Source organism: Durio zibethinus, chromosome 11 (genome assembly GCF_047325235.1).
Source record: "Durio zibethinus cultivar Kanyao isolate XHJ-2024 chromosome 11, ASM4732523v1, whole genome shotgun sequence".
NCBI lineage: Eukaryota > Viridiplantae > Streptophyta > Magnoliopsida > Malvales > Malvaceae > Durio > Durio zibethinus.
In genome coordinates, this window is record NC_143172.1 from 16,462,375 (window position 1) to 16,487,397 (window position 25,023).

Here is a 25,023-nt window from a genome sequence, read left to right on the forward strand (position 1 = left end):
ATCAAGTCAACGTATGGACCTTGTATCAGATCCAGATCCATATACGACTCCTGCCTTCTTTTGTTTTAGCTATAAAAGCTAATATTTTTCTTTATTTTCTTTCTCTTTCATTTTCTTTTTTTCTCTACATTCCCTCTTTCATATATTCTTTGTCTCTCTCTAAACCCAACCAATCACCGCCCTTTCAAACCTAGAATTTGGCCAGTCACAATCGTACTGTCCTTGAAAACTTTAATTGGTTTTAGAAAATCCAAAAAATTTTCAAATTCCAATCAATTTTCCAAAATTTGATCACTGAAAAATTTAAACTTTTTCACATTTTGGTGATCCAAAAAATTTTTAAAAAAATCCCAGAACATCTTTTTCAATCTCCTGAACACGATTCCCTAACTAGATTTCCAAAAAAAATTTCAAACGACCTAGATTAGTATTTTTACTTTCTGCTTTTTTTTTATTTTTTTTCTTGATATTTTTTTTGGTTCCCTTCAAGAATGTATTGATTTTTTTTTTATTGAAAGCTGTTTAAGGGTTATGGAGGATATGAAAAGCGCAAAAAAGGTGTTTGAAAACTTTTTTGATAGGATTCCTTTTTTTTTTTCTTGTTTGGAAAGCTTTTTTTATAGAGTTAACTAGAATCTAAATACCAGATCTTCAGGGATTAAGGGTGACTTCTAAAACTTTATTGGTGACTTTTGGTTACCAAATTTGGTGCAGCAAATTTTGGTTGGGCCAGGTGGCATTGGCAATGCATTAACTGCACTGAGGACTTTTAGGGGAAAAAGAAAGAAAAGAGAAAAAAAATATAATAAATATATTTTTTATTATTTTGGCTAAATTATTATTATTACTATTTAGAGCTTGATGAAATTGGGTTTGAAATTTGTTTCGGGCCTTGTAATAGATTCGGTTTTGTAAGTATGCAACATTAGCATGGATTGATTTTACATTGACTTAAAACGAAAACTAATTGGACCTAAAATGATTCAATAAACCCAATAAAAAAAAAAACTCAAATGAAATCCAAGATCAATTTCAACTTATTTCAAAACAATATTCAAAATTTTCTAGACAAAATAGATGTGTACAATATATATATATATATGAAAATGCACAGTAAAAAGAATTAAATCTAAACATATTGTGTAAGAAAAAAACAATAGTTATAGGTTATACTAATTTTTTTTCTCTCGTTTTATTTTTTCTTTTTTAATTATTTAAAAAAAGTTATATTTTGTAATAAATTAAAAAGGAAAAACCTTTTTTTCTTCACAAAAATTATAACCCATCCACAAATATAAAAATAAATACATTAGTCTATCTTTTTATAAAAAATTAATAATTGAAGAAACAAAGCATTTACTAATATAAATAATATAATAAGTTACAAGGTTATTGTATAAATTTTGCTTACGTTGGCGCATGTGTGGATATATTCTCATAAAAACACTTTAAGCCATGTCTAAATTATTTTTTTAATAACAAATAGAATAATACCTCAATTTATGCTATTATACATTATTCAAATTTCAAAATCTTTCAAATTAAATCTTTCCCAAATGATTTATTATTAAATTTGAATTTTTTTTTAACTATCTAAAATCAAGATTAAATCTAATAGATAAAACTAACCATCTAAAATCGGGATTAAAAAACTTTAAAAAAATTCATTTTATTTGACAAAGGCAGATTTTATTTCACAAGCTTTCTAAAAATGTATTTTTAAAATTTAAAATCTCAAAAGGTTTTTTATCTTCATAAATTTTCTTATAATCCTATATTATTTGACCTTTTTTAAATTATTCTCTTTAAGATCAAAAAGTACTGATTAATTTGAAAATTATATTATACATCCTAATTGCCATCTCGTAAGCCTATGTAAATGGTACATGCTATGTATTATTTTTTTTAATTTGCATCATTTATTTTAGAATTATGTTAATTTTATGGTTTTATTCTTATAATAATATTTATTTTCTCTTTCGACACACATTTACTAATTTTTTTTTTTTTAAGAATTTGGTCATGATCATATAAAGAAGATGAATGGAGATATGTAAATATTTTTTATATAGCTAATTCATCATTCATTACTATAATTTTTTCTCTTTTATGAAATTCTTATCTTTTGTTATATTTTCCAATATTATGAGCACAATCATAATAGCAAAGGTATACTTATAAAAAAAAAATTATAATAAAGCTTTATCCATACTTGTTTTTATGATGTAATTAAATTTTTATTCAATTATTTAAAAAAAAAAGATTGAACATGTTAAAATTTAAATGAAGATTTTGTTTCTTTAAATTAATAAAAGTTTGTTACTTTTTGTTTTATTTCTCACAGCCGTACACTGTTGATCCATAGGTTTGCACATTACATCATTTAGAGGCCAACAGAAAAAAACTACAGTGCCACAAATAAAATACTACAGAAATAGGAGGACTAAGAACGTAAATCTAATAAATCACCAAGGACTCTAGTGAAAGCGTAACTCTCTCCAAAATCCCGAATTGAAAACTATATAAAAATAGTTGTATTTTAGTCGCCTCTTCTATCAAAAATTCCGAATTTGCGTCGTCAGACCCTCCACGGTTTGCCCTAGCCAGGTAAAAAAAAAAAAAACAAATCTTTATTTTATTGTAATTTTCGTCCACTTTATTTTTTCTTTGTTTGAATCCGCACCTTCATTTTTTTCCCTCAGTCTATATTTCCCTACCTTATTTTTTATTTTGTTTTATTTTATAGGAGCTGCTTATATTTATATATTTATACATGTTAGGATTTTGTTGAAGTAATCTCACCTAGAGCTTCTAGCTGTAATGTAGCCTTAGAATTTCCATTTTACGTTTTATTTATTTATTTATTTATTGTAAATTTTGCTTATGAATTACTATGTGGGTTTTTATTTTTTGAAAAGAATTTCTGGGTAGTTTTGTTTGCTTCAGATTTCATTTTTTCTATTATTGTAATGGATATTTGTAGCTGAATTATTGTTACGTGGCCTCTGTTTCTATGTTCTACTTGCAGAGTAACAATGTCAGTTTTGACTTAAATCTTTTTCGTGGCTTTTGCTCTGCATCATTTCTTTGAAAATAAAATGTTTTTTTTTAATGTACAGTATATATGTATTGTATGTATGTGTGTTTTTATATATATATATATATAATGGGTTTTATTTTTATTGTTTTTTTGTTTAAGTTCTTGGTAGTTTTAATTTGTCAGTTTCCCATTTTGCTCATATTTTAATGGGTATTTGTAGGTTTAATGTTATGTGTAGCTATCCCTTATTTATGCTTAGTTTTTATGTTCTTTGAAACAATGTAATATCTTGCCTTTTCTCTGCATGATATTTTTGAAAAGAGCTGCTTTCATTTCTTTTTCTACTGTTTGTTTTGCAAAATATGAGAACATTTATTTTGTTACTTTTAGAAATAATCCCCCTATTTTAATTCTTGTTTTTGGGTTTCATATTTTTGCACTCCCTTGCTCGCTTATATACTTTGTATTAATTGAGTTTGTTCGGTTTTTTTTTTTTTTTTTTTTTTTTTATAAATATTATTGGCAGATGATTCGGGTTTAAATAAAGGAATGATTCTGGCAAAAATCTCTATCTGAACTCTGAAAACAATATGGTTTCTGAAACAGTTCAAGTTAGTTGTCTGACAAATGGGGGGGCTAAGAATAATCAAGGCTTTAAAAGAAAACATTTGGGATCTGGTGAGCTCACAACAGCATCTTGTCATGATGGAGTGTCTGATGACAAAGGGAGTATAGGAACATCTAGCCGAGATATGACTGCCAATATAAATGAAGACACACAGCCCGATGGTGTATCTGTAAGCAGAGCACATAAGGAGTACCTTTAATTTCAAGGAATATGGTTTTTATGGAGTGCTGCTGGTTTTTTTCCTTGTTGCTTCTAAAGTGTTTCATTTTCTCTATTGTTTGTTTACAGAAAAAGGTGAGGCTGCCAAAAGAATTGACATTTCAGGATATGTACAACAATCAAGATGCATTTGATGATGATGATGATGAGGATGACAGTGACTGGGAGCCTGTACAAAAGCACATAGAGATTTTGAAGTGGTTTTGCACCAACTGCACGATGGTCAACCTTGATGATGTTGTCCACTGTGATGTATGTTTGTTTATTCTTTTTCTTGATACTATTAAGAATCCCCACACCCCTTTTTGGTATGCTTTTTTTTATGATCTTCTGACATGGTTCAGAAATCTTCAGTTCTCTTTACACTTATTAAATAAATTTTTACTGTCTCTTGATGATTTACCAATTTCTCATCCATGCAGATATGTGGGGAACATAAAGAATCTGGCATTGTAAGGCATGGATTTTACGCGTCTCCTTGTTCACCAGAGGTAGATCTTATTCAGGTTGAATCAGAAGCTAGAGGAAGAGAAAAAGGTAACCACATGTAACTTCCGTCAGTTTATTCTTTATATTTTCATATGTTGCCTTTGTTTTCTACTGGCCAAAAGGTTTTTTGACGTGCCTGACATATTGGCACTTTCTCTTTTTCCCACCTTTTGATTTTCTTTTATCAAACTACTAACAAAGTAAGACTTCTGAATTTGATAAACGATTTCCAAATCAGTACTTTTAGTGTTGAGTTCATGAATCTAGTGTAATTTTGGTGTTTGGAGGCTTTATGTTTTTGTGATGGTTTTACATGGTGCATTGAAATGCATCATTGCCCATTCAGTTGTAGTCATTTGCTACGTCATTGAAGGTGTGGAGTATGTGCTATAATAACATATAATTATCTTATATATTTGTTTATTTATGTTTGTTACATTGCTATCTTATTTATTATTATTATTATTTTTTTTTTGAATTGCCCTATGTGATTCATAGAAATAGTTCAATGCTTCGCATGGCTATTATATTTTGATATGCTGAGAAGAGTAGCTATTAGTCTTTACTCAATAATAACTGCTTTGTATCGAACGAAACTGCCATATTATCACCTTATCTGTGGTAGTGCTTTTTATTATTGGCTCATTTTAAGATGTAGGTTAACAAATTATTATGATGCTTTTTTATGCTGTTTGAATTCTTAGTATGCATATAATGCAACAATGTTGATGGTCAAAATCAAGGTTATTGAGGATGAAAACAGGGTGAGACACTCATAGAGTGTTAATCAACTTTTATTGCCATTTTTTCTTCAATAAAAAATGGATTTAAGATTTCATACTGTAAGGTCAAGGTTCTGGAATATTTGAAGGATTGCCTAAAACTTAAATTCTAATTAGCTGTGTTTAGATGATGTAACAATTATGGTTTCATTTCTACCCTTCTTAATTAAATGTATGTTGGCGTCTGAATTTCTCTTTGGAATTGCATTGGTAGGGTTCTTTTCTGTGTTATTTGATTTTGTGTTTTTTTTTTTTAACTATTTCCTTTTACTGTGAAGGTGCTTTTTGCTAATAGCTATGCATTACTGCTACTTGCCACTTGTTATCACCCGTTTAAATGGTAGAAACATTCTTAGTTATGTTAAGTTTGGTATTTATGTCGAATTTACTTCTACATTGTGTTTCTGACCTGAACCCTGAATTGCATTTGCCTCGTTAAGTAAGCGGCCCTAGCAAGAATCCATATCTGGTAAAATATTTTTCTTGGGGATCCTAGCCTTGGGATCTCTTATTGACATGTAAATCATATAAAGTAATCTTTGCAAGAATCCAGGAAGTCTTATCACAATTTTTACTTGGGTGAAACCCCTCTCTAAATCATATTAAGAAATCTTTGCAAGAATGTAAATCATGTTGAGTATTCTCTATATTTTCTTGCCAGATTTGTGCTGATGAACATTGTGAACTTTTGGTATCTATGAGATTTCCAACTCAATATATCCTTTTTATCTGATAGCTTTATACTTCATGTTTCTATTTAATGAATACTCTACAATCTGAAACTGATAGTATTTCCCTTTATAGGATTGGGAGAGCTATTATAGGCATAAGATTTTTGTGATCCTAATCTGCTTGTGCTTGTTGATACAGATTTGCACTCGGAGGCTTCTGCTTCAAACTGTTCTACAGCAGTTGGTTTTGATGAGAGAATGTTGCTGCACTCAGAGGTATGACACTGCTATTCTATATGCTTCCCTGAAATTGTCCCCTTGGATGACGTTTTTATGGTGGTTTGGCACCCTACGAAACTAATATTTATGTGTAGAAATTGAATATGAATGTCAATTGTGGCGGGAGTTTTTGTAAGTTATATGAAATGTATCTCTTTAGGTGTTTTGCAAATTTTTGTGCACTGCTTCCATTTCCCTCATAAAGTGGAATAAAGTTTTGATGAAGAGTTGAAACTTTTTTACTTGCATTTGGTCAATCTGGCTTTGCTTGCAACTTTTTCTTTCCTTTCTTCCTTTTCTTTTTCCTCGGCTTGAGGGGTTCTCTTGAATTGCTGTCTTTCATCAAGTGTCATGACAATTATCTCCCCAGTTCTAACCTCAAATCATGAAAACTACATTTACTTTATTGGCAGAAATAATATAAATAATACAACTTATTATTTCTGCAAAATTAACTGTATGGTGAGTCTGTGATTGTTGTTCATGTTTTGTAACTTTTGTAGGATTGGTGTTTAACCCTTTTTGCACTCTCATATCTGGTGCTTGCTTGGTAGTATAGGTTGAAATGAAGTCGCATCCACACCCAGAAAGACCAGATCGTCTCCGGGCTATTGCTGCTAGCCTTGCTGCTGCTGGTATTTCAGTCTTATGAGTCTTTTGTTTTTTGTATTAAATCAATATTCAGGGCTTTCTATTTTGTCTTTCATAATTGCTTTAGCACTATTTGCTAATAGCCAAGTTGACTAGCAAATGGCAACTTTTAACCTATGCAGGTATATTTCCTGGAAAGTGCTGCCCAATTCCTGCGAGAGAAATCACGCACGAGGAGCTTCAAATGGTAAGGACCATTCTTTATCTTGGAGGCATATGGCTCCATCAGTTCTATAGTTTTACTTCATTAGAAAAAATCAGCTATTTTGTTCAATTTGCTTCTTCCCTTTGTCTGCGTAAACTTTTTACTGAAATTGCTGTTTCTTAGGTTATGATGCAAACTCTGAAGCTTTGTTTTTCTATGTTTCGGAATCCTTAGGTCCATTCCTTGGAGCATATTGAAACTGTAGAACTTACAAGCCAGATTTTTTCTAGGTATCTCATTTGTCTTCTTACACTCTAAGTGTATGCATGTGTAGAGTTTTGAAGTGCTTTAATTGTCTTCGGCAAAAAAAAAAAAAGAGCTCTTCTTTTCTTTGTTCTTTCTTTAATTATCTTATCTTTTTTCGGGTGGCTTGAGTGCTTTTGCCTTAGTAGGGGAGTGAAAGGGTTGTCAATGAATATGTTGTTTGAAAAGTTTTCTGTTCTTCCTTCTTGAGATGAGCCTTTACTACAGTAACTAGTGGAAGTATGAAACTTTCAAGTGAGGAATGTCTCTTTTGATGATTTTGTGGTTAGATTGGAAATTTTTTCTCAATGAATGTTACTATTTTGTTAGCAAAGAGGATCATAACATTACTATCTTCATGGTTTCAATCATTCCCATTAGTTGTATTGCAGGTTATGATGTCTTAATGTCCCTTTTCTATAATTATCCGTATGCACATTTTGTACATATTGTAGATGGATTTTGTTCCATATTTAGTAAAAGATAAGATTAACAAATTGACCAGTAGAATCATAAAAATTTGTATCACTATTTTTGGTTCTGTGGCAATACACAAACATCACCATTTTGACCTTTATAGCATTGATTCAGGGTCTGTTCATCGATAATTATAGACTCTATGCTCATTTTTCTTTAGTGATGTTAAGATGAAATATAATCTGCATTGATGGGTTATTTTTTACTGGCAGCTATTTTACTCCTGACACATATGCTAATGAGCATTCGGCATATGCTGCTAGACTTGCAGCTGGTTTATGTGCTGATCTTGCTTCAGCAATATTTTCTGGATGTATGAGAAATGGGTTTGCTCTGGTATGTCTGAGTTTTAATATTTTGTTTAATATGTTTAAAATTTATGAGCAACCTGATACTGAACTCATAACACTTAATAACTGCTTATCTGTTGTTATCTGCATATTGCTTATGAGTCAGGTTAGACCTCCTGGCCATCATGCTGGTGTCACACAAGCGATGGGGTTCTGCCTTCACAACAATGCAGCAGTTGCTGCATTTGCAGCTCAGGTTGCAGGGGCGAAGAAGGTGCTCATTGTTGATTGGGTACGTTCTTATTAACTTCTCTTGATGCCTAACTTTGTTGTGGGAGATTTAGATGATTTTGGATTTATGGCAAAATGATGGTTGTAGTGCATCAAAATTTTGAGTTATTGGTTGTTTATTATTTACTGCAGGATGTTCATCATGGAAATGGTACCCAAGAGATTTTTGACCAGAATAAATCGGTGAGCTTTCTTGATAGTAAAATGATGATTTGGAACATAGCGATCAACTTTTTAATGCACTACTGATTTCTGGTGAAATCATTTGCTGGAGGTGGGATGGTGTCAGCTGTGTTGCTTTTGTAAAGGATTGAGGAAGTAATAACTGCTTAACATTGGGCTAGCAATATTTAAAACGAAATTTGTTTGTTTGACCTTGAGTTATATGATAAGAAGCGTACGTGAGGAGGCACTAACCAGTCACCAACCAAATCCTTGTTTTTCTTCTCCTTATTCATTTGCTGCATGAAGTTCTGAAATGAAATAGTTCCTACTGCTTTTATTTTGAATTTGGTTTAACATGCATATTGTGTGCCTCTTTGTAGGTATTGTACATATCCTTACATAGACATGAAGGAGGAAAGTTCTATCCTGGTACTGGGGCAGCTTTTGAGGTACTTGATTATTATTTATATGAAATCTTTTCTTGGTTGATAAATATTATTTATATGAAATTTCTTCTTAGTTGATAAATTTATTCAGGTAACTTATGTAGCTAAGTTTTGCCTTGTTACACGTGGATTAGTTATTTGCCATCACATCTTCTAATAGAAGATAGAAGAAAGGGAGATATCAATAGTAATAGAGATGGGTATTTATTGTAATATTGACTGCTTATTATCTCTTTGGGACTCTTGGTGGCTGGCTGATGTGCTTTGGCGCTAATATATGTAATATCAGACTCATATATCATTATGTAATTTCAATTCTTCAATTAATCTCGTTAAAACTTCTGAATTTTGGAATTTTATCCAAATTGGGTTGGCCACACGCTGTTGTTACTGTATTCTTATTAACATTGGGTGCTTAGGACACAATGAGATGGATGTTAGATTATGGTTATGCTTTTTGCTAATAGATGTTAAATATGGATTAGAGTCAAGTTATAAAGCCTTTATCTTGATGTTGATATGAAGAATCCTTCTGCTATCATAAACTTTCTCCTTTTGGTAAGCTGGCAATATGTGATGAAATGAAAAAGCCTGCTGCTTAGTTCTTTCAGGTGTTAGGAGAAGTCTCTAAGGTGCCTTAGTTCTTTTTTTTTTTTTTTTTTTCCTTGTTTTAAGACTTCACTGTCCTTCTGGAGTCAAACCAAATGATATATACATGCTGCTGTAGATATATATATATTATACATACTCTAAAAGAAGGTTTGATGAGGTCTGACTACTGTGCTTGGTTCATGCTTTGTCCTACTGATTCTGACTCTGCTTGATAGTCTTGCTGCTTGTAGTTATTTATTCTGCAGTCATGATGCGTATTCCTTGCAACATTACCCCAGGCAGATACATTGCAATTAACCAATTTGTCACTCATTCTTTTCTTCTGGGTATTTGACTTGTATGTGCAGGTGTTGGTTCTATTAACATTTATGCTCATTGGTCATTCTATCGATCTGTCTGTCAAGTTCTTTTTCCTGCATCTATGCAGGAAAAAGAACTAGATAGACAGATCAATATATATATATATATATATATCTTGTCAAATCTGTTTGTATGTTGAAGGCTGCAGTTTTATATGGTTTGTTCATTTATTATGTATCTTGGGCTGTAATCAATGCTCCGCTTTTTTAATTTCTTTTTTCAATTTAATTCTATAGGTTGGTAGCAAGGGTGCAGAAGGATATTGTGTGAATATTCCATGGAGTCGTGGAGGAGTTGGAGATAATGATTATATTTTTGCCTTTCAACATGTTGTGCTTCCAATAGGTTGTTATTTCTTATTTTTTAGTATAACTTTGCATTTCAACCATCATTTGGTAGATGAATATGGGATAGCATAATAAAACTTTAGTGCTTTAACAACCTAGGAATGATGCATTTCATCAATGTTATCTTACACAGTGAATCAGTGTGCTTCAATGCCAGTCAGTGGCGGCTGACAAGTTATGCCAAGGAGATTTTTCAATTTACAGTGTGATAATATATAATATATTATTGTTGTTGCCGTTTGGAAATATAATGGCTTGTCTTGAAGTGTCTTAGCATATATCCATCATTACCTGTTAATGTTCAATGGGATAATGTCCAAATTTACCACTCTACTTGGGGTGATGGATCAGAATTTCCATTAATCTTTGAATAGGTGTAATTTTACCACTATACTTTTTAATTTGGTTAAAAATGGTCAAAAACATAGGTGTATGTACAAATAGGCTTCTCGCCAGGTCCACAAGCTTGTTTTGACTCTGCTTGTGCCCTGGACATGATGTTTTAGGCTCAGGCATCGTCGAAAAATGTTTTATATTAATGTATAATATATTTTAATCAAATTTAAACTCTAATATATTGAAATATATATATTTTAAATATTTTAATAATAATAATCTTAATTTAAATGGCGGATTGAGATCGAGCTCGAGCTTGAGTTTTAGAGTTGTTAACTGTTCCTGACTTGGTCCAGTCCTGCCCATGAACATTTCTAGTTAAAATTAATGGTTAAAAAAGTTTCAGTGAGTATATAAAAGGACTATTGTGGGAAAACACTTATTTACAGCTGGTTGTAATCTTGTAATCTGTATATTTATATTTGTATCTCTAGAATTAAGTATTTGTATCCCTGGAATTAAGGAAGATTTGGTTTCCTAGTTTAACCCCTAGTTAGTTGTATATAAACCTAAGATTCTTATATAATTGTAGATAAGCAGTTTTTCAATATACATTCAGTTCCCACAAGTATTCTAGAGTTTTTTAACTTGTGACCATTTTTAACTAAATTAGAAAGTGCATGGTAAATTGCGCTTGTTCTGAGTGGTAAATTTGATGCATCACCTTAATTAGAACAGTAATCTGGGACCTTATTTCATGTTCAATTAAAATGTCTTGAATTTTTGCCAAGCATGATTTGTACTGTAACATTAGTCCCTTCATATCACTTTGTATTCATCTATGTTAAATTATAGTATTCAGATCATATTGATGGAATTTTTAGGCGTGTCGCTAACTAGAGTTGCTAATGATGGTGTATTTCAAAGTCTGGATATTTAAGAATAAGAGCAATTATATGCTTTGTGAATGTGAGAGCAATGCATTGTGTTGAGAAAGAATCCTTAATGTTATAGAGGAACTAACTATTAAGATGAAATAATTTATTGGCAGTTGTATATACCTTATGAACTTTAAAGTGTTTCTACAAGTTGCTTACTACAGCTTGTTGATTTATATAATTTAAGTGAGAATGTAGGACCTCTATCTCTATGTTGTATTTCTTATTGCTTGAAATGATCAGCAAATTGTCTGTATTATTGCATACTGTTATAAGGATTTCTTATGTTTCTTGCATTTTTATTATCTCTTTTATAAGCTATGATTAGTATCCTATTTCTGTATCTGTATATCTGCATTCTTGGCCATCATTTCTAATGTTTCTGTATCTGAGGATTTCTTATGTTTCTTGCATTTGTATTATCTCTTTTATAAGCTATGATTAGCATCCTATTTCTGTATCTGTATCTCTGTATTCTTGGCCATAATTTCTTGATCTTACAACCTGTATTAGTTGATAGCTGATTTATTGCTTAAATCCAATTAACAGTTTTTCAAACACCCAATTGCAGCTTCCAAGTTTGGTCCTGATTTCACTATCATATCAGCTGGATTTGATGCTGCTCGTGGTGATCCATTAGGAAGCTGTGATGTAGGTTTATTTTCTTAATGTATAAAGTGTGTTCTCATTTTGTGATTTAATCAAGAGAACTTTATTGACCAAAAAAAAAAATAAATCAAGGGAACCTTTTAGAAAGCTATGTTATTACCTCTAGTCTTCAACAATTTATTTTTATGAAAACATATGATTGGCTGCATTTAGAGGGCATATATGCTCTTGGATTTCATTCTCCATTCAGCTATTTTATGCCCTTGTACTGATTATTTGAACTTCAGTGCCTAAATGTTATTAATTCATTAAATGGAGTAAATAGACTTTTTGGTTCATTTCATGGGTATTTTGGATTTTTTAATTCCATAAAATGTCTCCATCCTTTGTGTGACTTGCCTTGGATAATGATGTTAATTTTGTCATTGTAGGTGACTCCTGCCGGTTATGCACAAATGACACACATGTTGGGTACCCTCTCTAATGGAAAGTTGCTAGTTATACTTGAGGGCGGGTTTGTGGTTTTCTCTTTGCTGTTTGGTGCAGTCAAGATTATCATTTACTTCAGCTTTTCATTTTGACTTTTTTATTCTGGCAGCTACAACCTCCGTTCAATATCATCTTCTGCTACTGCAGTGATTAAGGTAAATACACACAATGGAATAGAGATCTAGTTATACTGTCACAGTTGGTTTTGTAAGAATGAACTATATAAACAATTACAAAACTTTGTATGTGCATATATGTCAACTTTGTATACTTGATGTATGAATACATAGTCAAACACATGTATGTTGCATTATTGATGTGTTAACCAAAGCATTTGTAATACAATTTGTTCTTTGTTTTGGGTATAAGAGGGAATGTTGTGGCTCAAAAATAGGGTTTCTACCCAAATTCCATTCTACCCTTTATCACTTGAACTAAAGCCCAAATGGTGTAATGCAATATCTTCTGACATGGCTTTTCTTTTGTTCCAATAAAAAAGGTACTGTTGGGTGAAAGTTATGGGTGTGAACCAGAGAACATTGTTCCTTCTAAAGCTGGCCTGCATACAGTGTTGGAAGTATTGAAGATTCAGATGAAGTACTGGCCTACTCTAAGTTCAAGCTTAGAAAAATTGCAGTCACAGTGGGGGATGTATTCTATGGAGAACAAAAGTAAGGAACTGTTTCAAACTCCTCTTGCGGTCTAGGTGTTGATATAGTTTGTTCATTTATTTTCTATTGATTCGCTCAAAGAAAAAGTTATTCAATGTTTGGAACTAAAAGCATGCATGTAGGAGGTTCATCTGTGTTTGTCTGCATTATTGTTGGCATGTGAGTTCAAACTTATCAGGTGGTGTTAGGAATGGTTTCTCATGATTTTCCTTTAATTTACATGTTTGGCTTTGTTTGCAGAAAAACAACTTAAAAAGAGACGGCTATTTGAGCCACCATTATGGTGGAGGTGGGGAAGAAAACAATTGTTGTATCATATCCTCACAGGACATTTTCATCTAAAATGAAAGGGGTGTTTAAAATTTTGAGATTTTATCCTCGTCCCTTTTTATCACGTAATTTTGTCCTTATAGACAAGTTATATTCGGATAGGTTTTCATCATGACGGATGTTTAAACTTTTAATGTGATTGATGATATGCATCTCTTCGACTGATGTTTTTCTGAATATATGATCTTTGAGAAGTGCTTTTCTGAATCTGTAGGAAGAATGGAAATAAGAATACAAGACTTTTATGGTGCAGTGAATAGACTATACTTACAGCATAAGAATTTATTAGGAAGGCTTGAGTGTAAAAGAAGAATTTATGAAGGCTGAAGTGGGTGATGGATTACTACCGGAAAAAAGAAAGGAAAACAGTTGTCTGATATGATATATCTGCTTTATTTATAAAAATCGCCTTAGGAATGTTCCATGTGCATATTTCATGTTAAAAAAAAAAAAAGAAAACAGAATTTGCTTTGTTGCCCCCACATGATTGAATTTTAACTTATCGGTGCATCAGTGGTGGTGCCATGGGGTAAGCAACAGGCATGATATAGGGAGGAGGGGGGTGGGGGTGGGGGTGGTGACCGGGAGGAAGCATAACAGGGGTTCCTACAGCAGATCCTGGATGCCCTGGAGCAGCAACCGGATGGCCAACAGGTGCTCCAAACATGCCTAAACTAGGCAGATGGGGCTGAGCACTGTGCTTCACCGATTGTCCCAGGGCTGCTGCACCCGATGAGTTTGTGTAAGCCTGTTGACTAGTGATAGGCGGTTGATGAGACGTAACCCCATTGTTGACGCTTGTGATGTCATGGATACTGGATCTTCGCCGGTCTCTATTCATGGAATTTAAGCGGATGAAGTACTTTTGCGCATGGCTAGCCACCTGCGTTGGGGTTCTTGATATCACGAAGTTCCTTGAAATGCTTCTCCAATCTCCTTTCCCGAACTTGTCTAAACCAAGTAGAAATAACCTGGATAACAAATGTAATGTTGGTCACGTCGCAGCTCTATATTTTAAAAGATGCCAAATCCTATTTCCAGTTAAAGAATATCAATACATATGAAATTGAAAACCGAGTTTTGTACATTTACAATTTCAGTTAACTTTAGTAGTGCAATTTGACAAACTATCCATCTTTTTTTTTTAGTGAGTAAGTATTTAGAGTGTAAACAAACAAATCTTTTGAAGAATAATTTAACAATAATTTTAATATTGGTTCGTTTATTAAATTTAATAAATTATTATAAATAATATTTTAAGATTCATTAATTAAATAAACAATTCACAAATATAATAAAATTTGTTTATATATAATTCATTTACATTCATAATATAAATAAATAAAACGTTTAACGAACAATTATAGAATATATTCAATTTTGTTCATTTATGTTTATTTATTAAATTTAATAAACAATCATAAATAATATTTTAAGTTTTATTAATTAAACAAATAAATAATGGATATAGCAAAATTTGTTCGTGTAAAAAAAATGACAAATTCAATTGCTAGAGTTAGGTAAAATACTAACAATTAACAAACAGAAAGTAGTAATTAGAGAATACCTATGCTCTTCTTCTGTCCATGGAATTCCTTTCCTTCTTTCTTGGTCCGACCTCGAACTTCCTTTCCCTCCATGTCCACTCGAGTCTTGGGTTAACCCCGAAAATCCATTTCCATAATCAGAATTGGATCTCTTATCCGAAGTAAGAGCAGCAGCTCCCGAAAATCCATGAACATCCTTAGCAGAAGAGATGGCTTCCTCTCCTGTATAACAGGGAAGTGGCACCTGACCAGCTTCTATTGCAGTAACATCATCCGCTAGTATTTGATAGTGGTGCTTCAATTCCTCGAGACTTTTACTAGGAACCATTGAAGCAATCTTCTCCCATTGCTCTTTAGATTCCTCCTCCTCCGTCCAATGCATTGCAATGGCGTTTTCGAAAGCCTTCTCTTCTTCTCTGCTCCAAGTAACACTTCCTGCCATGAATTTCCAAGCTTGAAGCTCAATATTCTCTTATGTTGAATAGCTTGGTTGGATTAGCAAAGGAGGAAAAAAAAAAAGAATAAATGAGGTGAGTGAAGGACAAGGACTATGGGAGTGTATCAAAGTATAAAATGAAATTAGAAAAAAAAAAAAAAAGAATAAAATGAAATTGATGGGGACCACGTTGTAAGATTGTCATGTTCATATAAAAAATACATAAAACAAGAACAAAATTATGGAAAAATACATACATCATCAAATCCTTTCTAGTATTGATTTTCTTTTAACGAAAATTTTAAGTGAAATTTGTAATTTTTTTATTAAAAATAATTAAATAAAAATTTAAATGGAAAAAATATATATATATATCAATTGTTTAAAATTTAAAAATTTTAAATTTTTTATATATTTTTTAAATAGTTATTTTTATTAAAAACTTTGATAAAATTTTTTAATATTAAATAAGTGCTAATCGAATTTAAAATATAAACAAAATTTTTGATAATTTTTGATATATTATTTATTTTATTTATTAAAATTTTTTAATATATCAATTTAAAGTTTTATTTAAGCGTTGTTTAATAAAAAATTTTACTAAATTCTTTTAAAAATTTTCGTCTAAAATTTTTATCCTTGCTTACATAATAGAGGCAGCGAAATCAAGAGAGAGGTTAGAATCTTTTTAAAACTGTACCACCACGCGCACATTTTCACATTTTTCTCTTTCTCCTTTGAAAAACTATTGTTTCAAAAAAGACTACAAATAATTGATTATTCAACGTATATAAAGATATAAAAATATTTTATAGAACAATATATATATATATAATTTTTATATTGTTTTGATATTACTCAAGAGATAATAAGAATATTTAAACTTTATTTGATTACAAGTATTTTTACTATTAAAATTTTCATTTTCAAAAATAAAATATAAGTCAATATGTTTGAATTCTCATATAAAAGTATAAATTAAAAAAAAATTGAGAATAAAAGAAAATACGATGTGGTAATTTTTGCGTGGGGGTTTAGCACGGCCTTGGGAAGGGCGTGGGGCGAGAGAGAATTGAATCGAACCAACTACCAATGCTCAGCACTCTCTTTCTAAAACGTGGCCGATTCTACATTTCTTGTTGCAACTAACGTCACATTATTCTTCTCTAGCCTTGTTTTCTTCTTATGAAGTATAAAACATATTTTGCAATTAAAATTATATAATTATATAAATTTTATCTTTTTATTATAATTAATTGAATTATTAAATATTTATTTTTATCTATTTAAATTTTAATTAAACAAAAATTAATAAATCATCATCATCAATTTTCATATAATTGAAAGTTCAATTAAATAAAATAAATATTTAATAATTCAATTAATTATAATAAAATATAAAATAATAAAAATTTATATAAATATATAAGTATCATATTGTCTTTTTCACCTTTTATAGCTAAAACTGTAATTTCATTGAGGATGCATTACTCAACCAAAAACAAAAAAAAAATCAAAACTTTTGTTTCGAGGAAAAAAAAATTATGTTCCATTTATTATATGGAAATTAGCATTAGAAAAAAGTTGAAATGAACTTTTTCTGACGCTGGGCTTAATTAAACTTTTGCTATGAAAATTGAAATTTGTATTCTTCCTTTCTTTAATTAAATATATGCCCCTTTTAAATGATACAAAATTCTACATACAAAGGTATTTTAATTTGCATCATGTTTTCCAACTTTATGTTTTAAAAGTTTAAGGATGACTCACTTTAAAGAAATAAATTTTTTAGAAGTTTGTTCGTACTTTAATGAAGATAATATTGAGAAATTGATAGTTAATGTAATGACTCTTAAGAAATAAAATTCACCAAATTTAGAATTCAAATCCTAATAATTTCAACTCCCATCCCAACAACTTTGTAAAAAAGAAAAAAAAAAAAAAATCAATCAAGATTATGCTTGATATTGAGATTTTATGAATCAATCCAATGAAAATTGGAGGAGCCCGCAATAATTGAACACAACACAAAACATCATACTCAAAAATGTCCAAAGACCCAACACTGAAACATCACAAACTTTGAATGTCATTATCAACAATCAATTCTTCAGCATTATGACAATGTACGGTGGGGGAAAATAACTGCTAAATGGTTGGTTGTGGTCCATTCAACAACTTGCCTTACAATAGGCAATGAAGTTTTATCCAATAAACCACTGACGGTAACTCACCATAAAATCACAAGGCAACCAATCCACTCCAATTTTGCTTTTTTTTTTTTTTCCTTATGTCTCAGGTTCCATCAGACACATAGCAATAAGGTAGAAAGCTGAATCTTGATTTGTGCATAAATTTCTTTCATACTCTACTTTCAAATGTTTGACACAATGCTAATTATGACCAAAATCAAAACCAAAAACGAAACAGTAATGAACAATAAGCAGAGGAAAACATTTACTATCACTGTCGCTCTTGCGAAGGGGAACCCTAGCAGCAGAGAAGGTATGAAACTGCAAAGATATGATATACATAAGAACCCCTTTAAGAAGATTTAAACTTTCAAGATGAAGCCAAGACCACTTCCAAGGATCATAAATTATCATACAAATCACATGGGTCACACAATTCTTCCAGGGATTTTGCGACATATTTATCCATAGCTTTTTGATACTCCACATCTTCTGATTATATTGGATAAAGGCTTTCAAATCAATAACTATTATAAAATAAATTAATAATAATGAAAGCTCATATCTCTTTACCAAAATCAATAAATTGCAACCATAAAGATTACAAAAAGAAAATGCTGAGAAGATACAGTAGCTTACACATAGTTTCTTAATAATGAAAGCAACATGAATCTTCAACTTCCCATTAGAAAAATAAATAAATAAATAAATAGCAATATCCATGAAAATTTTTCTAACTTTTGTGTAGGTTTTGCAAATAAATTATCTTAGATATGCTTAAAAACATGGTGGATTCAAGACAAGTTTCTCATTCTCACACATCAAGAAAAAAACGAAGTCCAAATAAAGAAAATTCTATGAAATTGCATGACACATGATTGTACAAAAAACAGTGTTGTGAGAGGATTTAGTCTCACCCATATGAACAATTATGCCAGAAGTTGGGGGATTCTCCATCCCACTAAGCAGATGAAGCTACAAGAAAATCACAGCCCGTGCCTTACTAGAAGCATGTGAAGACCCTCAATACCAGAGGCAAACTGATTCCTAGTGATACTTTGTGTTATTTGGGCAAATTGGAGGATAAAACCCCAACTTGTATCAAAGGGCGGCCAGGAAGTTTTGTCAATTCCAGACTTGAAGTTCCCTGTAGAAGAGCTGCCCTCTGGGGGTTTAATAGTAGAAGCTGCTGCATGTCCTTCGGAAGTACATTGAACACTGCCTGTAGATCACCCTTCAGTTTCTGGCACATTGCTGTAGAGTCTGCTAAAGCCCTTCCAGATTGTTGCAACTGAAGATTGCATTTAATGAATTTGTTAAAATTGTGTCACTGTGCCCTAGAGCAGTCTTATGTATAAAATTAACCAGGAAAGCATTAAATATATAGTTTGAGCAAAACAATGCCTATGCAAGGTATATAGGACACACATGATGTAGACACAAATCATGTATTGGAATATTTTAGGCTCTTGCTTTGTGAGGACAAAAATGAGATTATCTCATTATCATGTATGTTTTGTTTGCTTTATTTATTTTTGGAGAGGGGAAGGGAGGTATGAAGACGGGTTTTTCATTAAAACATAACTAAAGATTTTTTATAAAACGGAAAACAATATTAAAGTACACTACTTTTATCAAAAGTAACTAGATAGTAGCTTGTTTTAGTATTATAAAATAAGCCTTGGACGCAAGCCTAATAGGATCTCTGATTTTTATAGTCAGTATAAATTCTTTCTAATCCTTTTATGCCATGCTTTTGAAAAATGGATTTTGCAGGCATAATTTCAAATAGTTTTCTTAATACAAGAATAACCTGGTAGAGAGAAATTCATTTGCAAATACTCTAATGAAGCCAGACAGAAATTGAGCATATTAAACATAGCATGTCACCAAAAGGATGAATGATGCTATCTTATAGCTGATTAGGGAGGAAGAAATAAGGCATGATAAAAACATGTTTGTTTGAATGATTGATGTTAAGTATATTAGAGCTGGTGTGCGGCACATTGAGACATTTAGGTCAAGCGAGAAAGGGCGAAATGATTATTCAAGATCCAAGAGGTGCTATCTTATAGCCTGATTAGTGAGGAATAAGTGACAAAAAAATGTTTGTTTACAAGATTGATGATCAGTAAACTAGAGCTGGTGGGAGGCAGACACATTTAGAATGAGAGAAAGGCCAAAATGAATCATTCAGGACCCAAGTAGAACAGGAAAATTTTATCAAAAAGTTGAGCATATGTTTCTTCAACCAAAACATCATGTGTAATAACAATTTACACTTTGGTTGTTACATTTGTTACTTGCTTTAACCTTTCACTGATTTTTTTGCTTCCAAAAGCACAAAGCACATGATTTTAATTCCACAAACAACCATTTTAAATGAATTAGTGATATTTTTTGAAACTATTTACTTATTTTTGGCCTAATATTATTTGTTCTTTCCCCACTTGCTTTTGCTTCATAGCAACTTCAAAACTTAGTGAAACTAAAAGACAAGACCTAAATGGATCACGTGTAGCTCAATCCCAATTTTGATGGACATGGTAGGAATTAGATTACTTTGAGGAGATATTTTTGTACTTTAGTAATTAGTTTTATGAGAGAGAGAGAGAGAGAGAGAGAGAGTTTTGAAGGAATAGAGATGAAGGGATATGAGAGAGAAAACAGGGGATGGAGGGGGCGTTTTGTTCAGTCTCCTAAACACTGCTTGCACCTTCGAGTGAGGAGAGGAAGAGGAGGAAGGTGGGGCATGCTGCAGAGATTAGCAAGAGCCAAATTGGTAAAGGCTAGAGGGAAGAAAGAAAACGGGGCAGAGGGGAACAGATCTGTGCTCTCACCTGCATGCTGGCAACTTTCGGTGGGTGGAGGATGTTCATGATTTATTAAGGGTCACTTTACATACAGTAACCTTAATAATAATCATTGCAATAGGTAAGATCCTCACTTTCTCAAATAAACAAGTTTAAACTATTTCCATAAAAAAAAAATCTTAATAATATTTCATTTCCCAAATGCACTATCATAATTGACAAAATTTAATTGTGTTACATTATGCATCAGATGAATAAAAAATTTCTATAGCTACGAAGTATTTTATAATTTATAAAAGTAATTACCTATTTTATTATATAAAAAATAAACCCACAGCTTTTTCACATAATTTGTAGTAGGAAGTAAACTGAAATAACAAAATTAAAACCAAACTAAACCTAATTACTTTTCATTTCTCACAAATGAAAAGGGTGAGACAGCAGCAAATTTCAGATTGCTCTAGGTAAAACATTTTTTAAGAAATTCGTCATTCTATTTACATTCATGTTATTAGGCCCATTAGACTTAAAACGAATATAGGGCATGAACAATTGCTATCCTTGTTTAATGAATATCTAACTGTACTCCACTTTTAACAAATGTCATGCCATGTAGTCCAACACCATTTACTGACTCACTCCCAATTATTCATTGACATGTTGACATGTTCTCCAATTCCTTTCATTCTTTCTTTTCTTTCTATCTTTTCCTCCTTTTAACTATTGCTAGTATTGACTCTAGAATATCTCTTTCTGTGTTCTTAAATTTCCTCGTATTTCTAACATTTCACTCTCTTTAATTGTATAAAATGATGAAAAAAAATACCAAATGTATTCATGGTAAAAGTCACCATTGATTTTATTTTATTTTTCTTTAAATTTTCTAATTTTCTACTTCAGTAATAACCACATTAAAGATCGAAAATGAAGTTCAATAGTTGAGTTCAAAAGTTTTATGGCTTCTGGTTATAGAATTTCTCATTCAGTGAGCCTCCTAATTTTATGATTTTCAGGTTAGTAGGTTTTGGCACTACACATCTGAAGGTAACAAAATTATAAAGTTAGAGAGAAAAATAAGAGGGAGGGCTAACAAGGTTAACATAGAGAAGAATTTTGAAAAAAAAAAAAAAGTTCATGAAGAATTGAGAGCAAGAAGTCTTGAAAACTGGAAAGAAGAAAATGAGAGGAATGACGAAAAGGGCAAAGGAAAGAAAGAGTGAAAAAGGGGAATTTTTCTACATGTCAAAATGTGATCAGAAGCATGTAGTCCAGACTAACTGGTCTTCTCAGGCAAATTAGCATTTCCCAAGAAGATCTCCCAATAGCATTGAGGCAGTCAACATCAATCAGAAACATCAATATAATCCTGAAAAAAGGCAACATTACCTGTATTTCTGCAAGTAGATGTCTCTCAATAGCATTGAAACAGTCAACAACTTCCAGTTCAGGCATTTTAGATATAAGGTGATGTGTGTCAGTCTTCATTCTTGCTTGCCTCCATAATCTATGTTGTTCATTTTCTGCAACAGCATGTCGTCTTTGAAACCATGGCATAAAGTTGGGTCCTTTAAGAAAACGCCTGAATGAAAAAATAATAAATCTTTAGCTCAAATGAACAATTGATAGATTGCAATAAGCAAAGATTTAATGCAAAAGATGGATGACAAGATTAGCATGCAGGAAACATACACATACAAAGGGAACCAACAAATACAAGCTGGGAAGTGGAAGTAAATATTCACATTACCTATAAAGATCCAGCCAGTTAGATCTCATACGTTTCGAGAGAAACTTTCCCACGCCTCTTGCTGATAAGCTCATAAGGAATTCATCAGCATTAAATGGAGGAAGAGGAGGGGGATCACCAAATGGCGAAGATCCTTCAGGAGGAGTGGTAGCCCTAAAATATGGTCCAAAAGGAGCCAAAAAGTTGGTAGTGAGCTCCAGGAAATGTCGACGTAGTATCTCATTATTAACAACAGACATAGATTCCTCAACCCTTGGTGACATCCCAGCATCAATAAGCCTATTTAAGATAGAAGTGTCAGGCTTTGTAGTTGCAGCATAAGCACTCCAAATGGCCTCCTTATGTTCTGTCATGAGACAGAGAGGACCATCTCTCCTCAGCTTCACAGCATTCAACAAACTAGAAGGAGAGAACTTCTTCAAGGCAAGCTGTTGAAGACCAAATCCTTCTGGTTTACCAGGAATTCTTCCAGTGGACCTACTTGCAAGGGCAACCCGACTTGAATTAGGTGCAGGGCTTCCAACTGACACAATGTGGGGTATACTACGAAGAGCTTTAAGGAAAAAAAGATTTGTAACACCCAAAACCATAGGTGGATATTTGTCCCCTTCTTGAAGTGAGTTCAGTTGAGCAAATTCAGGATCATGGATGGTAAAATATGGCCTAAAGTCAACGCTACAAAGCAGAGGTGCAACTAAACTGACAAGACTTGCAACAGCCTCGGAGCACTGTGGAGGTGTTGGTGCTATGATAAGAATTGGCTCACCGATGAGTAACAACTCCCACAATAACCAAAGTTGTAATAAAAGCCCTCTGAATGTTCCAAAAAGATCTGAATCATGAAACAAACCTTGTGGGACTGACTGATTATTGGGAAGAAAAGGAGCCATGGATGAAACAGATTCTTGATATGCTATTCCACTTTCCAAAGGTAAGCTGTGAGCAGGTGGCAAGTTCACTTTGAGCATTGCATTACCAATTGGAAGCTCCATTAGCTTACCGGGTACAGGAGTAGGCCACAAGGAAACATAACCAGCAATATGATCAATAGCCTTTTTTCCTATATCAAAATACAGAGGACCCATGATTTGTAACAAAGGTCTAAACACGCTAGAGTAAGGTCCATGAGACAAAATTACTACAGATTTTTGTTCCCCACCTCGTTTTAGCCTCTCGTCATGCCTTTGCCTATTGAAAACATAACCATACAAGTATTTTGAACCTTTACTAATACCACTACTACTTGATCTCCTAATCACTTTCTCCTCTTTGGATGTTGATGTTGTTTCTTTATCATCACTTTCCGTTATTTCTGACAAAGCCACATTACCTTGTTTAGAATTTTTCTGCCTCCTAAACCGAAAAAAGAAGATGCAATCATGGATGCTGGAGCGATTCTGGTGCTGGGAAACAGAATCTGGAAAGGAACTAAAAGCAACCTCAAGTTCTTCTTCTTGAGTTAGAAAACCAGGTGGATAACACTCTTCTATGAGCTGACCTTGCTCAAGATCAAATCTAATGATACAAAAGGCAACAACCCATCGTTGCAAAGAATCCAGGTCCGGTTTCAAACTAAGCTCCGGCTTCACAGAAAATGAAGGAGATCGACTCATTTCCTAATTTTTTTTCAACAACATTCCTCATCTATCAGAAAGGCCAATTCTCATCATCTTCAGCCACCATTTCCATTATAATTTCCCGAAGGCAAACTAGATGCAAAAAAAAAAAAAAAAAAAAAAAAAAAAAAAAACCCAAATTACTGGAATTGGAAACAGCTATCTTCTTTAAAACTCCTCAAAGCAAAAAGGGAAAGTCAAAGAACTAAGAAATAGCAACTGAACCAAGAAGAATGGTAACTATTTATGTCGTCACTGAACAAAATGGCGAGAAGTAAAGAAACTGAAATTGTAACTTTAGGTTGGTTTCAATATCACAAATTTCCTTCTTTCTTTTTCTCCCGTTTCAACAGCATCTAAACAAATACTAGAATCAAAAACAAAGAAGCAAAAATTAAGAAGATCTAAACAATGGGCAAATAAAACTTACCAGGATTGAAGAACCCCGAAGCAGTTGTCGAAGAAAGTAACCTGGATCGGACGAGAAATGAGTACCCAATTGGGTTATTGTTAATTTTTTTAAAAGATTTGAAGAAAAATGCGGGCTTTTCGTGGGATTTCGAGATTTTGGTTTTGCTTCCTAAAGCGTACCAAAATTTCGTATTATATTATTACTACTACAATTAACATTGCATTGGATTGGTGGTTTAATTATGTGAAATTTAGACAGAAATCTTTTCAACAGCGAATTTCTGGTGACTCCGTAAATTTTCTATAAATAATGTTTTAGGTTAAATTTTCTGGTCTTTAAAAAACATCTAAAAATCTGAATTTTGTTTTAGATTTAACATTAAAATGTTAGAGTTCGACGTTGATAGTTGGATATTATTATTTATTAGCATTTTAGATATTTTATATAACTCATTATTTGGGCTTCATGTGTTACTTTTTGGGCTGGCCACATTAAAACCCAATATACAAATTTGTATACAAATCTTACAAATAGAGGCCTCAAAATAAGCCATTTGATTTGATATTAAAGTCAACTTATTCCCCTGTTCCAAGCCCAAGCATCATTCATAGGTTGAGAAAACTTGAGATTGTTTATATAGCAATAAAAATTATTATAGAATCTTTTTTTCTATTATTAAACTCCACGAGCGA

The 25,023-nt window shown here is 32.1% G+C and overlaps 3 protein-coding genes across 4 annotated transcripts; 1 reads left to right on the forward strand and 2 right to left on the reverse strand.

Moving 5' to 3' along the window:
• Positions 1 to 2,472: 2,472 nt before the first annotated feature.
• HDA15 (histone deacetylase 15) lies at positions 2,473 to 13,747 on the forward strand. 2 transcript variants are annotated; one of them, XM_022880751.2, is made up of 18 exons: positions 2,473 to 2,607; positions 3,567 to 3,837; positions 3,957 to 4,139; positions 4,310 to 4,424; positions 6,029 to 6,105; positions 6,668 to 6,743; positions 6,882 to 6,946; positions 7,139 to 7,194; positions 7,897 to 8,020; positions 8,141 to 8,266; positions 8,398 to 8,448; positions 8,811 to 8,879; positions 10,085 to 10,193; positions 12,041 to 12,120; positions 12,510 to 12,592; positions 12,677 to 12,722; positions 13,067 to 13,238; positions 13,479 to 13,747. In XM_022880751.2, exons 2-18 carry the CDS (start codon positions 3,631 to 3,633, stop codon positions 13,583 to 13,585), a joined length of 1,746 nt encoding a protein of 581 aa, XP_022736486.2. In that variant the 5' UTR covers positions 2,473 to 2,607; positions 3,567 to 3,630; the 3' UTR covers positions 13,586 to 13,747. The 2 variants fall into 2 exon arrangements, with proteins under 2 accessions (XP_022736486.2, XP_089624227.1); XM_089768101.1 differs by lacking the exon at positions 13,479 to 13,747 and adding an exon at positions 13,361 to 13,416.
• Positions 13,748 to 13,928: 181 nt separating this feature from the next.
• Positions 13,929 to 15,663, reverse strand: LOC111289594 (transcription factor MYBS1-like). The gene is made up of 2 exons (XM_022880755.2): positions 15,136 to 15,663; positions 13,929 to 14,539 (listed from the first exon to the last, which is right to left on the reverse strand). Exons 1-2 carry the CDS (start codon positions 15,555 to 15,557, stop codon positions 14,068 to 14,070), a joined length of 894 nt encoding a protein of 297 aa, XP_022736490.2. The 5' UTR covers positions 15,558 to 15,663; the 3' UTR covers positions 13,929 to 14,067.
• A 2,796-nt stretch (positions 15,664 to 18,459) lies between these two features.
• Positions 18,460 to 24,869, reverse strand: LOC111289755 (uncharacterized). Its single transcript, XM_022881045.2, has 4 exons — positions 24,350 to 24,869; positions 22,304 to 24,012; positions 21,943 to 22,135; positions 18,460 to 19,034 (listed from the first exon to the last, which is right to left on the reverse strand). The coding sequence occupies exons 2-4, from the start codon at positions 23,914 to 23,916 to the stop codon at positions 18,807 to 18,809; spliced, it is 2,034 nt and encodes a 677-aa protein (XP_022736780.2). The 5' UTR covers positions 23,917 to 24,012; positions 24,350 to 24,869; the 3' UTR covers positions 18,460 to 18,806.
• Between the last annotated feature and the right edge of the window lie 154 nt (positions 24,870 to 25,023).

Bases quoted from the DNA above. Each gene is read 5' to 3' on its own strand.
- HDA15 (XM_022880751.2), top strand. From the start codon at position 3,631: ATGGTTTCTGAAACAGTTCAAGTTAGTTGTCTGACAAATGGGGGGGCT. The intron at 12,593-12,676 runs GTTTGTGGTTTT...TTATTCTGGCAG, and splicing joins CTAGTTATACTTGAGGGCGG to CTACAACCTCCGTTCAATAT. The intron at 13,239-13,478 runs GTAAGGAACTGT...CTTTGTTTGCAG, and splicing joins GTATTCTATGGAGAACAAAA to AAAAACAACTTAAAAAGAGA.
- LOC111289594 (XM_022880755.2), bottom strand. From the start codon at position 15,557: ATGGCAGGAAGTGTTACTTGGAGCAGAGAAGAAGAGAAGGCTTTCGAA. The intron at 14,540-15,135 runs GTATTCTCTAAT...TTTGTTATCCAG, and splicing joins TGGACAGAAGAAGAGCATAG to GTTATTTCTACTTGGTTTAG.
- LOC111289755 (XM_022881045.2), bottom strand. From the start codon at position 23,916: ATGAGTCGATCTCCTTCATTTTCTGTGAAGCCGGAGCTTAGTTTGAAA. The intron at 22,136-22,303 runs GTAATGTGAATA...TTTTTCATTCAG, and splicing joins AACTGGCTGGATCTTTATAG to GCGTTTTCTTAAAGGACCCA. The intron at 19,035-21,942 runs GTAATGTTGCCT...TGCAATCTTCAG, and splicing joins ATCTACTTGCAGAAATACAG to TTGCAACAATCTGGAAGGGC.